Source organism: Colletotrichum truncatum (genome assembly GCF_014235925.2).
Source record: "Colletotrichum truncatum strain CMES1059 chromosome Unknown Contig_0006, whole genome shotgun sequence".
NCBI classification, from domain to species: domain Eukaryota; kingdom Fungi; phylum Ascomycota; class Sordariomycetes; order Glomerellales; family Glomerellaceae; genus Colletotrichum; species Colletotrichum truncatum.
Window position 1 is genome coordinate 3,174,439 of NW_027222403.1, and position 14,122 is coordinate 3,188,560.

At 45.5% G+C, this 14,122-nt stretch overlaps 2 protein-coding genes across 2 annotated transcripts; both read left to right on the forward strand.

Moving 5' to 3' along the window:
- Nucleotides 1-393: 393 nt before the first annotated feature.
- Nucleotides 394-3,056, forward strand: CTRU02_210146 (uncharacterized protein; the record flags this gene model as incomplete). The annotated part of the gene is made up of 2 exons (XM_070205396.1): nucleotides 394-2,906; nucleotides 2,993-3,056. The coding sequence occupies 2 exons, from the start codon at nucleotides 394-396 to the stop codon at nucleotides 3,054-3,056; spliced, it is 2,577 nt and encodes an 858-aa protein (XP_070061044.1).
- A 4,030-nt stretch (nucleotides 3,057-7,086) lies between these two features.
- Nucleotides 7,087-8,371, forward strand: CTRU02_210147 (uncharacterized protein; the record flags this gene model as incomplete). The annotated part of the gene is made up of 2 exons (XM_036733636.2): nucleotides 7,087-7,784; nucleotides 7,852-8,371. 2 exons carry the CDS (start codon nucleotides 7,087-7,089, stop codon nucleotides 8,369-8,371), a joined length of 1,218 nt encoding a protein of 405 aa, XP_036574612.2.
- Nucleotides 8,372-14,122: the final 5,751 nt, after the last annotated feature.

Sequence of the window (14,122 nt, forward strand, 5' to 3'; positions counted from 1 at the left end):
TCATCAGGGGCACGTGATATCTCACGTGCTGGCCGTACCCGTATAAGAGACGCCCTCGACAGCATCATCGTCAGTAGACCAACTCAATAGAAGACCAACTGCTTATACCTACGTTTATCAATTCATCGTTGTTTATTGCCTTGTGACCGTTTGTTTGACTTCTGCACTATTCTATTTACATCTCTATTCTTATCACGGTTCCGACCTCTGCCTGTTGTAGCCACGTGCTAGCAGGAAGAACTGTGACAAGTGGTAGCACAACTTAATCTCGATTAATTTTTTCTCTCGATTCAACCGCGATACATCGCGGAGAATCTCGAGGGAAACACCCTACGAGCCTACTCGCTCAAAATCACAACCCATACCTCGACGTAGCCAACGTAGACTTACACGATGAGTTACGCAAATAACCCGAGGTTAAACAACGGTCATCGCGAGACAGCGAGACGTCTCCTACGATATTGGGAGACATATCCCGATGATCCCAAAACAACAAGAATTTCAGACTCCTTCCGAGCATATACGAGTGTTATAGCGTTCATCGCGTGGAATACGAATATCGGCCGAATCGACGTCAGATACGACGATAGAACCTGGACTCAGGCAACGCAACTCGAAGACAGCTGGAGGATAGAGAATTACGACTATAACGAGGCGGTAAATAGCATCGCCAGGGCGATTATCTACGCCCGAGAACTCCAGGACCTTCAAGGACAATTCGGAGAACCAAGCTCGGAAGAGTCAGACATCACGAAAAGCAAGCAACCCGTGAGAGACAACGAAACCACCGAACCAGCGCCAATAACGCCGCCAACACAGCTTCAACAGCAAGAGCAACAACCTCCTGGGGCACCACTCAAGCACGGCCAATACGAGGGGAATCACGAGGACCCCCAAAAGCCACAGTCAGCGGTATCGGATACAACCGCAAGCCAACCTCAACAAACTTTTCAGCAAGCGGGACCGTCAAATCAACAACAATATACGAAACCGCTGCAAGCCGAGGTTATTCCTCCAAAAACGGAGGCACGAGTCATGGGGACCCCATCGGAGGGAACGCAATTTATACCGAGCCAGGGATGGAATCCTCAACAGCAATATATGCCCCCCGGCACAGGAGGATACCTTCCCCCTCAGGGGCAGATGCCATACCCAATGGCAACGGGATTTCCATCCTTCCAGACTCCACCGCCCCCTCAAATGCAGCAGCAGTTCGAGGCAATGCTAATAAACGCGTTCGGAAGGCTGTTGGGCACGGCAACGCCGGGATCGGAACTACCGAACCCAGGGAGGAGATTCGCAGCCATAACGAACATTCAGCAACGATACGGAGTATTCTGGCCCGACGCCGACAGCAAGTACGGCAGGGAGCCCATATTCCACGACCGAGAGACACCATGCTACCGAGACGTAGACCTATGGCTCTCGGCGATCGAAGCCAAGATCGTTGATCCTCACGCTCGAGACGAGGTCTTCAGAGAATGGCAGAGCCTACTTAGAGGCAAAGCACTCAGCTGGTGGGAATATCACCTCGGGCCCGTGGAAAGGAACCAGTACAAGGCCCAGGGATGGTTCGGCCTGCAGAAGGGACTGAGAGCCCGCTTCGGGCCAACCCAGATAGAAGCAATCCAATGGGTAGTATCCAACAAGTTCACCGTAGAAAAGATCGGTAGCAACAAGGATATCCGATTATTCGCCCAAGACTGCTTCAAATATAGCAGAGCATGGTTGGGATCGTCAACGCCCCAGCAGCAACTACTCACGATATTCTACAACGCTCTGGACCCATCTCTGCAACGATTTCTCCACGAACCAACGCTTAATGATACGGTTGAGAGCTATCTCAGACTCGCCGAGGAAAAACGCGGAGTTATTCGAAGATACCTGCAGACCCCAATCGAGGTTCTTCACACAACCGCCCCAGACAGTGAGGATAACGCTCTATGGGGAGAACCACGCCCAGCCTGGAACAACAGGAACCAAGAGAAACGCGATTTTCCCCAGCTACAACGTGACCAGCCCCAATGGCAACAAAAGAAAACGCAACCTAACTGGAAACAACAAAACTGGAAAGACCGCAAACCCTGGAACGCACAGCAGAAGTTCCCGAACTCAAGGCGATTCGCCCGGTATAACCGTCCGGGTCAACCGCCTAACGACGCTAAGTTCGTGTGGGAAGACGAATCGGACGAGGACATGATCAATCACCTCGTCGATCACGGGTATATCCTCGAAGACGTCGTAGAAGTTCCAGCGGCACAACCACAAGAGGAAGAGGTAGCCCATACAGGATGGACTAGTGACGTTGCCTTCCGCGCCCACGAGGCGACCACTCCCAAGGCAGAGATCCCTCCCCCATCTCCTCAAATACAAGAGGAAGTAACGGTAGTCACGACGGCGTATCAAACAGAGCCCCAGACGGAGCCGCCTAGCGACTTCGCTGGAGTAGCCGTGAAAAACCACGAAATCAGAGAGTTGCCGAAGTTAGCACCAGGCCAAATCATCGACGCTCAGACGAAACCGAATAAGCGTGGCATGCCCTCGAAAAGAACACACCTTCGACTCCACGTCAAAGCCGACGACAATAGCGAACCAGACGAGGTGTGTATCGACACAGGAGCCTCAACCATACTAGTTGAAAAGTCCTGGGTCACACGATTCGCCCGCAAATCGTCTTTTCGAGCGATCGAACCAAGGAAAATGAACGCCGTAGATTCCACCTTCCAGGTCACAGAAGAAGTAACATTTGACTTCTACGTCCCTGGTAAAATAGGCGAGACAGACGTGAACGCACACGTTATTGTCACAGCAGGGGTTGTCAACATGCTCGGAGCAAACCTATTGCTCGGCACCCCCTTCTGTGAGGAACACGGTCTCGTCGTAGACTTCAACAAGTCTGTTGTTAAGTTTCGATCCGTATTTAATATGGAGGCGCCCGTTGAGTATCGACGGCAGACGCCACCCGCCAGGCGCGTGGACAACGCCTACGCAGTAACAATTCCACGGAAGAGTCAAGTCTTCGTCCCGGGACGATACAGCCCTCTGCCAAGGGATAGTAACGACGGGAGCGAGACCTGGCACTTCCACCCAACACATGAGGCAGCGATCTACAGTACGGTAGATCTCGCGACCCCAGCGCTATTTCTCATCCATAATAAAGGAAATTCAGAAATGCGAATCCCCAAAGGCCACCGTATCGGTCACCTCACGAAACAACCACCAGGGGACACGAGTATCCTGCTCAGCGACCTCGAAGCTGAAAATAAGCAGGACAACGCAATATTCAACATAACTAACGAGGAAAGCACCCCAGAAGGAAGCACCAAACCATGGATAGACGAGATACCAGACTACGGAATCTCTAAACCAGACGACGTGCCAGTGATTCTCAGCAAGCACGGCGTCGAGATATGTGACTTCGACAAGGAATTCGCGCAACAACTGCGGAAAATCCTCGACAGGTACGATATCTATCACAACAAGGGTATCATACCACTCCCCGACGAGGAACGTATGCGAATCGACCTCGTCGACGGATGGCAGAACCAAAAAACCAACATAAAGGTTTATCCACTCGGTCTCGAAGACCTCGCGGTTTTAGACGAAACCTACGGCCAACTTCACACCGAGGGAAAGATGGATTGGGCTGACGGCAAGCCAATCCCGATTGCCTGTCCTCTTTTCATCGTATGGCGACAAACGGAGACCGCGAGAAAACCCAGAGTGGTCGCGGACTTACGCCCACTCAACCGTCTAGCGGTCCCAGACGTTTACCCCTTGCCAGACCAAGACGACATCATGAACGCGATTCGTGGCAAGAAAAGAATTACCCTCTTCGACGCCACCGGGTTCTTTCACCAGTTGCCTATCCACTCGAAGCACCGTAACAGGATGGCAGTGATAAGTCCCCGTGGTATCGAGATCTCGAACGTAGTGCTCATGGGATTCAAGAACTCGCCGGCTTACGCCCAACGATTCATGGATCGCATCTTCCAGGACCATAAACACTTCGTTCGCGCGTACATCGACGATATCGTGATCTTCAGCGATACCGACGAAAACCACCTTAAGCATGTTGAAACAGTCCTCAACATAATCAACAACAACAGGCTCAACATAGCAGCGAAAAAGTCATTCGCTGGTTTCCCTTCCGTGAAACTTCTCGGCCATATCGTGGACGGACAAGGGATACGCAGAACGGACGATCGAATCGCTGCATTTAAGAATCTCAGGTTCCCAAAAAACCTTAGCGATCTCGAGAAATACCTCGGAATGGCAGGATGGCTTCGAAAAGACATTCCATGGTACGACGTGATCGCAGCCCCCCTTAACGAAAGGAAAACCGAGCTAGCCGCGATCCTACGCAAGGAGGACCAGTTGCCAACAGGCCTCAATAGGGCTGTAAGAACTAAACGGTTCCAACGTACGACTTTCGAGCCAACGCTAGAAGAAACGGAAGCATGGGAAACGTTACAAAAGAATCTCTGCGACCAGGTCGTGAGATACCACCATAACCCAGAAAAACCCTTATTCTTTAAGATCGACGCTTGCAAGGGAGGATTCGGGCTTATGGTGTTCCAGATGGATATTACCTGGGACGGCGTAGGAATTCCCGGAAAAGACATCCCACAAAAGCATATCCAACCAGTGCTGTTTCTCTCAAAAGTAACATCCCCAACAGAGAAGCGATACTTCGCGACCGAGGCGGAGGTAGCAGCAGTGGTGTGGGCAGTAAGGAAACTTAGGAAACTGGTGCAATCAAACAGGAACCCAGTACAGATCCTTACGGACCACGCAGCCACAAAGGGAATTCTCACCCACACGTCGTTGAGAACGATGGATCTCAACAAAGCAAACCTTCGGTTGGCGAGTGCCGCCAACTACCTCTCTCAATTCAACCTCAACGTCACCCACGTCCCAGGGAAACTCAACGTTGTACCCGACGCTCTCTCGCGTCTACCGTTGCTGGTGGCAACAGGTAGAGCAGACCCGTTCGAAGAAAGCGACGTACTCGCAGATATTCACGACGATGAGAATATCGCAGCTTTCAACTCAGAGGACGACGAACGGTTGGGAGAACCAGGAGGGTTCACGATTGGGATAGGCGAAGACTTCGCCAAAACCATCGTTGAAAATTACGAAGCCGACCCAAAGTACGGAAAACTGATCCAGCAACTCAAGAGACAACAAGAGAGTGGCGATGAGTGGTGGTCACCTAAGGAGGCAGACGACGAGGAAAATCGCGCTCGGAACGAGAGGCGCACGCCGATTCGTCGTCGAATCTCCCCGTGGCAACTATCAGAGACAGGCTTCCTATTCCACCGTGCGTATGATGGGACAAAAAGGCTGTGTATCCCACGCAAAGCCGTCGTGGAAGTTCTCAGCCTTGCCCACGATCAAAAGCACCATTTCGGCGTAGACCGCATGCTAGCAGAGCTAGCCAGCTTCCAGATACGAAACAAGCGATCGGTAGTAAAGCGATATATCGCCTACTGCCCGAGATGTAAGGAAAACCAAGTCGACCGGCAAAGACCACCAGGCACCCTGCAGCCGATTCCAGTCGTGGGAATCCCCTTCGATACCGTAACAATCGACTTCGTTACCGATTTACCGAAAGTAGAAGCACGAGGGAGTCCGTGGGCACTACCTGGATTCGAGTGGTTTGATACGCTTGCGCCCACAACGGACAAATTCTCGAAGAAAGTTATACTTCTACCAGGCCACACCACGTACGGAGCCAAGGAGTGGGCAATAGTCCTTATTAGGGCCTTCCAACTGGCTGACTGGGGACTTCCACGTCGTATCATCAGCGACAGAGACCCCAAGTTCATCTCAGCCGTCTGGACCGCGATATTCCGCACTCTCGGAGTGAAACTGCTCTTGTCGACAGCCTACCACCCACAGACTGACGGCCAGAGCGAGAGAACAAACCAAACAGCGGAAATTGCAATCCGATTCTAACTTTCAGAGTACCCGGAAACCCCATGGCCAGAGGTTCTCCCAGCGCTGCAACACAACCTCAACAACTCGTACACCGCAACGATCGGGAGATCTCCCAATGAGGTCGTATACGGATTCAAGCCTCGAAGCACTCTCGACGTCATCGCGGAAAAAGACGCTCCAACCGAGTCTATCGACGTCATAAGAAAGATATACCAGGACGAGGCAGCGGCTTTGATCGATATAGCGAACTCGCTGAGAAAGGAACGCTACGACAAAAAGCACTCAGACGTCAGATTCTCCGTTGGCGACGAGGTTTGGATAAGACTAGGGAAGGGCTTCCACTTACCTGGCCAACGCCATAACAAGTGGACGTCACGACGTATGGGCCCCTTTCGAATCGTTCGAATTGTGAGCCCAACAGCTTACGAAGTCGACCTCCCGGCCCATTGGCGAATTTTTCCAATCCTATCGGTAGCGCAGCTATACAAGCCAGCCCAGGGAGACGACCCATTCAACCGTGAACAACAGCCGCCCCAACCTATCGAGGTTGACGGCAGCGAAGAATGGGAAATCGACCACATTGTAAGCCGCAGAATCAACCGGAGAAAACGCGAGCCAAGGATCGAATATCTCGTTCGCTGGAAGGGATTTACCGCAAGGTTCGACACCTGGGAGCTTCGCGAATCGCTTGAGACCAACGCAGCAGAGCTCGTCAACGAGTATGAGGCGAGATATCCCGTCGACGCGGAGGTTACACCAACCTACCGCTCCAAGCGACGCCAATAACGAAACAACTAGAACAATGTCGCTATTCTGCGACAAAACAGCTGATTCCTAATAAAGCGATATCAGCGAGATTATTCCCTTTGTTAACGTAATGGAATTTCGCACAAAACACTCGTTCCTTCCCTTCTTAGGCACTTGCCTCATAGGCAGCGAAAAACTCTGCCTTTTCACTTTCAACACCACCACCACGAAAGTGAACTTTTCCTACTATATAAATCCCACTTCCACCCACACAACAGAAAATCAACAAATCTCCCACTTCATAACACATCACAAACCCCTTCTATTCTCATCAAGACTTTCAACTTACCACTACTACACGTCCCAATTGCGAGATTCGACATCAAGAACGCGAAGATGTCTTCCCAACGCACTCGCCAAGACACCGACGAGATCGCCGAAACCCCCACCGGCTCCGTCGCAGCCCCCGGAAGCGACGTAGGCAACAACGAGACCCAGACCGACGACGAGAACCTCGGAGACAACTTCGGCCTGGCCGACGAGGAACTTCACGTCGTCAGCGAGAGCGCCGCCGAGGAAATCACCGTGGCCGCCACTGAACACACTGGTGACCAGCAGGACACCACCATGTTCGACGCCGACGAGGCTAACAAGGCCCACGAAGCCCACGCCGAACCTACCGAGACGGTCGAGGAAGACCAGCCCAAGAAGACCAGCAAGGGCAAGGCCAAGAAGAAGGCCAAGAAGAGCAACCCCGAGCCAGTTGACGAGTCCAGCGAGGAGGAGGAGTCCGACGCCTCAGCCGTCGAGGCCACTCCCGCCCCCAAGGCTAAGAAGGCCAAGGCTGGCAAGAAGTCCGGCACCCCCAAGAAGAAGAAGCGTGCCGCTACCAAGGTCGATAGCACCCAGGTCCGAGACGCTAAAAAGCGCGCCCAGGACGCGTTCGCCTTCTACCCGGACGATATGTTGCTCGAGGAGATCGAGGCTTGTCTCGACAACTTCACCGGCCCAGCCACCCCCTCCTCCAACCTGTTCATTCGTCGCGTTCAGGACGCTTGCAAACGCGCCTACACCGCGTACAACAACAACGCCTCGTACACGGAACACTTGCCGTCCCGCGCCCAGGTTCTCGCAACCGTCTTTTATACTGGCGACGGTCAGGTCAACGGTACCATCGCGGGCCACCTCATTGCTGTTCACCGAGCCGACCTCCTCTGTTCCCCCGCTCGTGAATATCAGCTACATGACCGCCACCGATACAACCGCTCGCAAGCAACTCAAGAATATGGAAAAGGCGCTTCAGGCTTTCGAAGGTGACGTTCACGGAATGAACGAGACGGTCACCAAGAATGTGAAGAAAATCGTTGACGGCGTCAACGAGGAGATCATCCCTCGCCTCAACGAACTCGACGAGAAAGCCCAGTCCACCGTCGACGTCGCGAGCGTCAACGATCGCCTCAAAGCACTCGAAGCGACTGCTGCCAGCAAGGAAATGATCGCCGCAGAGGTCAACCGCGTCATCGCTACCAAGGATGACGAAATTGCAGCCCTCCGCGGTAAGATCGTGGAACTGCGCGAAGCTGTTGCCAAGTTGCAGAAGGGCGACAAGCGCGTCGCCACCGAGAACATCGCAGGCCCGGCTAAGCAGAGCCGCTTTAGTAACATGCTGGACCGCGATTAGGATAGGATTTCATCGTCAGGGTCGTGATTCTTCGCGATAGATGGGTAATGGAAGGGACAAATTCATGTAATTAGTTTTCATTTTTACTGTCGATCGGGACGATCGTCTTTTTTTGGGAGGGGCACCTGTCACAGTTCTATGAACAGTCATCAGGGGCACGTGATATCTCACGTGCTGGCCGTACCCGTATAAGAGACGCCCTCGACAGCATCATCGTCAGTAGACCAACTCAATAGAAGACCAACTGCTTATACCTACGTTTATCAATTCATCGTTGTTTATTGCCTTGTGACCGTTTGTTTGACTTCTGCACTATTCTATTTACATCTCTATTCTTATCACGGTTCCGACCTCTGCCTGTTGTAGCCACGTGCTAGCAGGAAGAACTGTGACAAATACGCCGAAAGGCAAGCAGAGACTACCGGCGGTAATCCGCCTATATAGCTATACGTATACGCCTCTAAGGCTACGGCTTAGGAGAAATATACGTAGTTATAGGCGTTATAAGGCTAACTATCTACTAGATTCTAAACTTCCTAATAGTAAGGAGCGAAGCCTAAAGCGAGAAAGAGAGATTTATAAGAGAATCTACGGTAGAACTCTCTCCTTACTAATTCGAGACCTATATATACCTTTACACCCTTCGAAAATATTAGTAAGAACGGCGCTAACGGAAATAAACGATAAACCGACGAAAATTACTAATTTTACGATTCTTTCCCCTTAGAATCGTAATATCCCGAATCGTCTTTTAACTCCTACTTCTAAGCCTATATCTTATACTAATCGTAGCTAACGCTATTAAGAATTAGAATTTAAGATTCTAAATAGAAGTAATCCTTTTATACTATTAGAATAGAGCGAAATTCACGAGAAGGATCGCCTGCAAGCAGCGTTACTACTAAAAGCTAATTAACAGTCCCTATCCTATAGAGAATCGAAAGTATAATCGATCTAGTAGTATAAAGCAACTAGGTAATCGACCTTATAAACGCTAGCCTATAGCAACTAGGTTCCTATATAGGTTTCCTACTTAAGACTTATAAAAAGAGGAATCTTATAAGCCTCGAGCTATAGAACGAAGTTTCTCCCGATTTTACTAACTAGTTAGAAGAAGACTTTTAGAACGTACCTCCCCTAATCTTATGATTCTTTAAAGACTATTTAATCGGTAATAGCGTCTACGTCGAAATAGATAGTAAGAAAATCTCGAAAAACGTAGCATTAGCCCTTAAAAAGGAAGAATTCTACTACTAGTCACCCTAAGAACTCGAACAAGGCGTTAAGAGATATCGCAACCTAAAGGCTTTAATAAAAGACCCTGAATTCTATAAAGAGATTACGAGACCAGCAATAGTAGCTAACAGCATAGGAGGAAGAGTCGAACCAACCCTATAGCTACCTCCTCTATAAGAATAATAACAGTAGCAACTACTATACCAACCGCTATATCCTACGGTCTCTCCGTTAACAGACTTCTAACTATATAAGTTAACAAACCGTATCGGAAAGCAATTAATAGAATTTGCAAAACTATACCCCGACGATATAAAATATAGCGGCGATATATACGATATACTTAAAAAGAAGATGTTAGTATTCGTAGATTACTATAGAATGCTAGGAATTTATACCTCCTAATATAACAAGGCACTTCCCCTAATATTAAAAGGAATAGCTAAAACCTACTTCTACGCCTCGATTAAAGTAATTAACCTATAGCCTAACTTTAAGACTATAATTAACTAATTAAAATCATACTTCGAGACTAGGGAAAGGCAATAAGCGTACGTTACGTAGTAGAATATAACTACTCTTCCCTAAATCATTCGCAATAACCCTAGAAAGACTAAATCGGAGTATTTTAGCATACTATATAATAAATTAAGCAAGATTTAGCCTGGTTTGCTATAACAAGATCATAACGACCGATCCCTCTATACCTAACTTCTATATGCTTATAAAGATATTCTAGAGTATATAATAGCGTTATTTATACCGGCTAAGACGTACGAGGGACTTCGTAGCTAATTAATCTCGTCGATCGAGACAGCTACCCGTCTTAACTAATAATAATTTAACATAATAGCTAACCTACTAGAGTAGTACTAGACTGATAGAACTTTTAACAGTCGAGGGCGTTATTTACGATATAGTCGTTTATTACGAAGTCGATTATTACGAGGAAGAAGCTATAACAAACCCCTATTACCGCTAACGCCTAAGAAGTACTACGTATATAGAAAACCTAACTGCTAATTAACTAAACATACTATAGAAGAGAGACGAAAAGCGTACGAGAAGTTTAAAACTACCTAATATGCCTAGGATACGTTACTTCTAGTATATAGCTAATTTCTTATCTAATACGAGGGTTTCGACGGGTTAGACCTATAACCTACCGCCGAAAACCATTAATAATACTACTACGTAACTAAACAAACTAGTAAAAGTAACAAAGAGGAAGAAACTAATAGCGATAGTCAATTCCAGGTTACTACCTATTTTACTACAATAGTAATTAATAGCAACAAGATCGCTACGATCCTAGCAGACTAGTCAACCCGCTATGCTATTACGAAAGAAGACCTCTTCTATAACTAACTAGAACCGAAAGAGCTACCTTTGCAATTTATACTCAAGGGACGCTACTCTGCCTAGAACTTCCAAGGGATCATGCCCGACTCGGGCACAGCAGGATTCTTAACCGCTAGCTACCTATAATTCATAGCCTTATAATAAATTTACGAAGGAATTATATTAAATACTAAGGCGGCTAGTAGCGTTATAGTAAAATTCGGCGATAGGATACTACTAAAGTCTATAAGGACTACTAAAGTATTAACGCCGTTTAGAAGCGTTAAATTTTACGTTATTAAGACTAATACTTTCTTCTTTATATACCTAAGAGATATAGACCGATTAAAAGTCTACTTTAATAACGTTACGAATACCCTTATCTAAGGAAATAAGGTTATACCTATTATTCGCAAATAAGGCTACCTATAGTTATTACTTAATAAGGAGAAACTACTTACCTAGAACTACCTTATAGACGCTAAATTACGACGGGTTTACTATCGCTTCGGATACCTATTTATTTAACGATTATATAAGGTGCTTTAGAAGGCTGGCTACCTAGTTAAAATTACGGCAATTAAGTAATTATCGAAAGTCTACTATCGATACTAAATATACGTACTAGCGTTATTATAGTTTAAATTTACGTTACGAAACGATTACGAATTTAACTACGAGGTTATTACCGACGTAATATACTTTAAAGGTAATAGACTAGTCTTCTACGTCGTCGATACTGCTACGGCGTTTAACGCCGCCTAGTTCCTTAAGGACATTTCTATAAAAGCTATTTAGGAAGCCTTACGCCTCTGCTAGATAGATATATATTAGGGACTTCTAGACTAGCTAGTTACTAACGCTAGAATAAACTTCCGCTTAATAGAATTCCGAAACGCGGCGAGAGGAATAGCAATTAAAATCAAGGAAATTCCTATAAAAGCTTATAATAGTATTAAGAAAGTTAAACGATACTATATACTTTTAAGGAAGGCGTACGAAATTATCAAAGTAGAAGACCTAATAATTACGCTAGAATTAGTATTTTAAATAGTAGTTAAAGTAGTTAACGATACTACTAGCCTAAACGGAATAGTGCTAATACTCTTAGTATTCGGCTCGTACCTACGAATTACCGACGATTTGCTACTATCTCCCGAAGTCATAAGGCAGGCGAAAGCGATTAAGAAGGCGATAAGCGAAGTATACGAACTTTACGCAAGCGATAGGTAGTAGAAGCTATCGCTACTTACAATAGCCTTAATATAAAGCTAATTATTAATTTACTATTACGGTCGTAAGTATAAGTATAGCGCGAAAAGAAGGGCTAGACTAGACTATTTACTTTAGTAGCTATAAACGGCGAAACCTATACTATCGATATGCTATATAGTCTGAAGACCTTCTAGTCTACCGTAGTTAAACTATATTACGAAGATCCCAATTAACTACCTAATTCTATTACTACGTTAGAAGAAGAAGAACCTAAAGCTAAGATACCGTAGTAAGAAGTAGTATGCGACGAAATTATCGTTACTAGCGGAAGTAGTAAACTAGACGAACCGTAAGAAGCACCGGAGCTACCGAGAAGACGCCTAGGCAGACCCTAGAAGAGACTACTACTAATCGCCTACTTTATAAAGGAATTTAATAATAACCTAGATTATTAATAAATATTCCTATCGATTAAAAAGTAAGTAGACGAAGAATTAGTAATCAAACTACGACGAGAAGGTATTATTACTATACTAAGCAAACCGTTCGAATAGTTAACTAAATAAGAGATTAATAGCCTTATTGCTAGAAGAGTATTTAAATTTACTTAGTTTAATAAGAGAAGGTATTAGAACGTACGAATCTTCCGATTTCGTATCGTTAACGAAGTTAAAAGTAAAATAACTAAACCTTATAAGAAATCAAAACTTATAATATAAGGTTATGCCGACGATAGTAAGAAGGCTATATTAACCTAATTGCTAACGATTTAGCAGGCAAGTTAACGGCTAATTATATTAATTACCTTATTACTCCTACGAGAAAGGAAATAACTATAGCTTTGAGATATTATATAAGCCTACGTTTAATCCTTTACAAGGCTTAATCGTACTATTCTCGCTTACTTACCGAAGTAAATTTAAGACTAGTATTTAAAAGAGACTATTATAAAGGTTATAAAGCCTTTATACGGAATCGCAAAAGCTAGAACCTACTAGTAGGCAACGTATTATAAGCATTATAAAGAGAATCTCTAGATAGTTACTTCTTCGTACGATCTATGCTTATTAATCTTATTTATTAAAAATCTATACTTTAGCTATATTGGTATGCAAACCGATAATACCCTTGGTTTGTTAGACAAAGCGTTCTTATAATTAGAAAACGAATAGTTAGAAAAAGCAGCTTTTATAGTAAAAGCGAAAAATATCCTTATAATTAACAAACCCCTCTAATTTAACAAAGGGATAATCGCGTTATAAACCGATAATTCAATTAATTTAAAGCAAAAGGGACAAGCTAAGAAGTTACGATATATTAAGACTACTAAACCTAACCTAAAATAGCAATATGTCGAACAACGCGCCAGAGGGGCGTACATCGCGTCAATTTGCTAACCCGAGGCTTATTTGTTAGAAGTATAAGTATATTATACTTCTATTTTACTTATTTATCCTATTTAGTCTTATCTAAGACTTAGTAGGACTTACAAAAGTAACTAGCTAAGAATGGCTGCTTGCTAGTTTAAACATATGATATTCAGATCCCTATGGAATACTCTCTTTAACCTTATCTAAAAGTCTATTTAGTTAAAGAAGATTCTAGTCTGATTTATAAGCTGCTTTATAAGCTAGTTGACGTATATACTTACGTATACTAAACCTAGCTTATAGCTTCCTATATTAGCTATTATAGGCGACGTTATACTACTATATAACTAGCCTAATTCTCTCCCTTAGCTAGCTATTAGTTCCTCAACCAACTCAGCTTCAATATAAGCCTATACATTCTTTACTATTAAAGCCCTACTTCATAAGTACAAGTTCCCTTACTCTAATACCCTGTTATAAGGATATCGTACTATCTACGAGATTCCTACCTACCGTTCCAACATAATGTTATATATACTAAGTTTAGTAATATCGAATTAGAGTTATTTATTTCGATCTAAGTAACTTA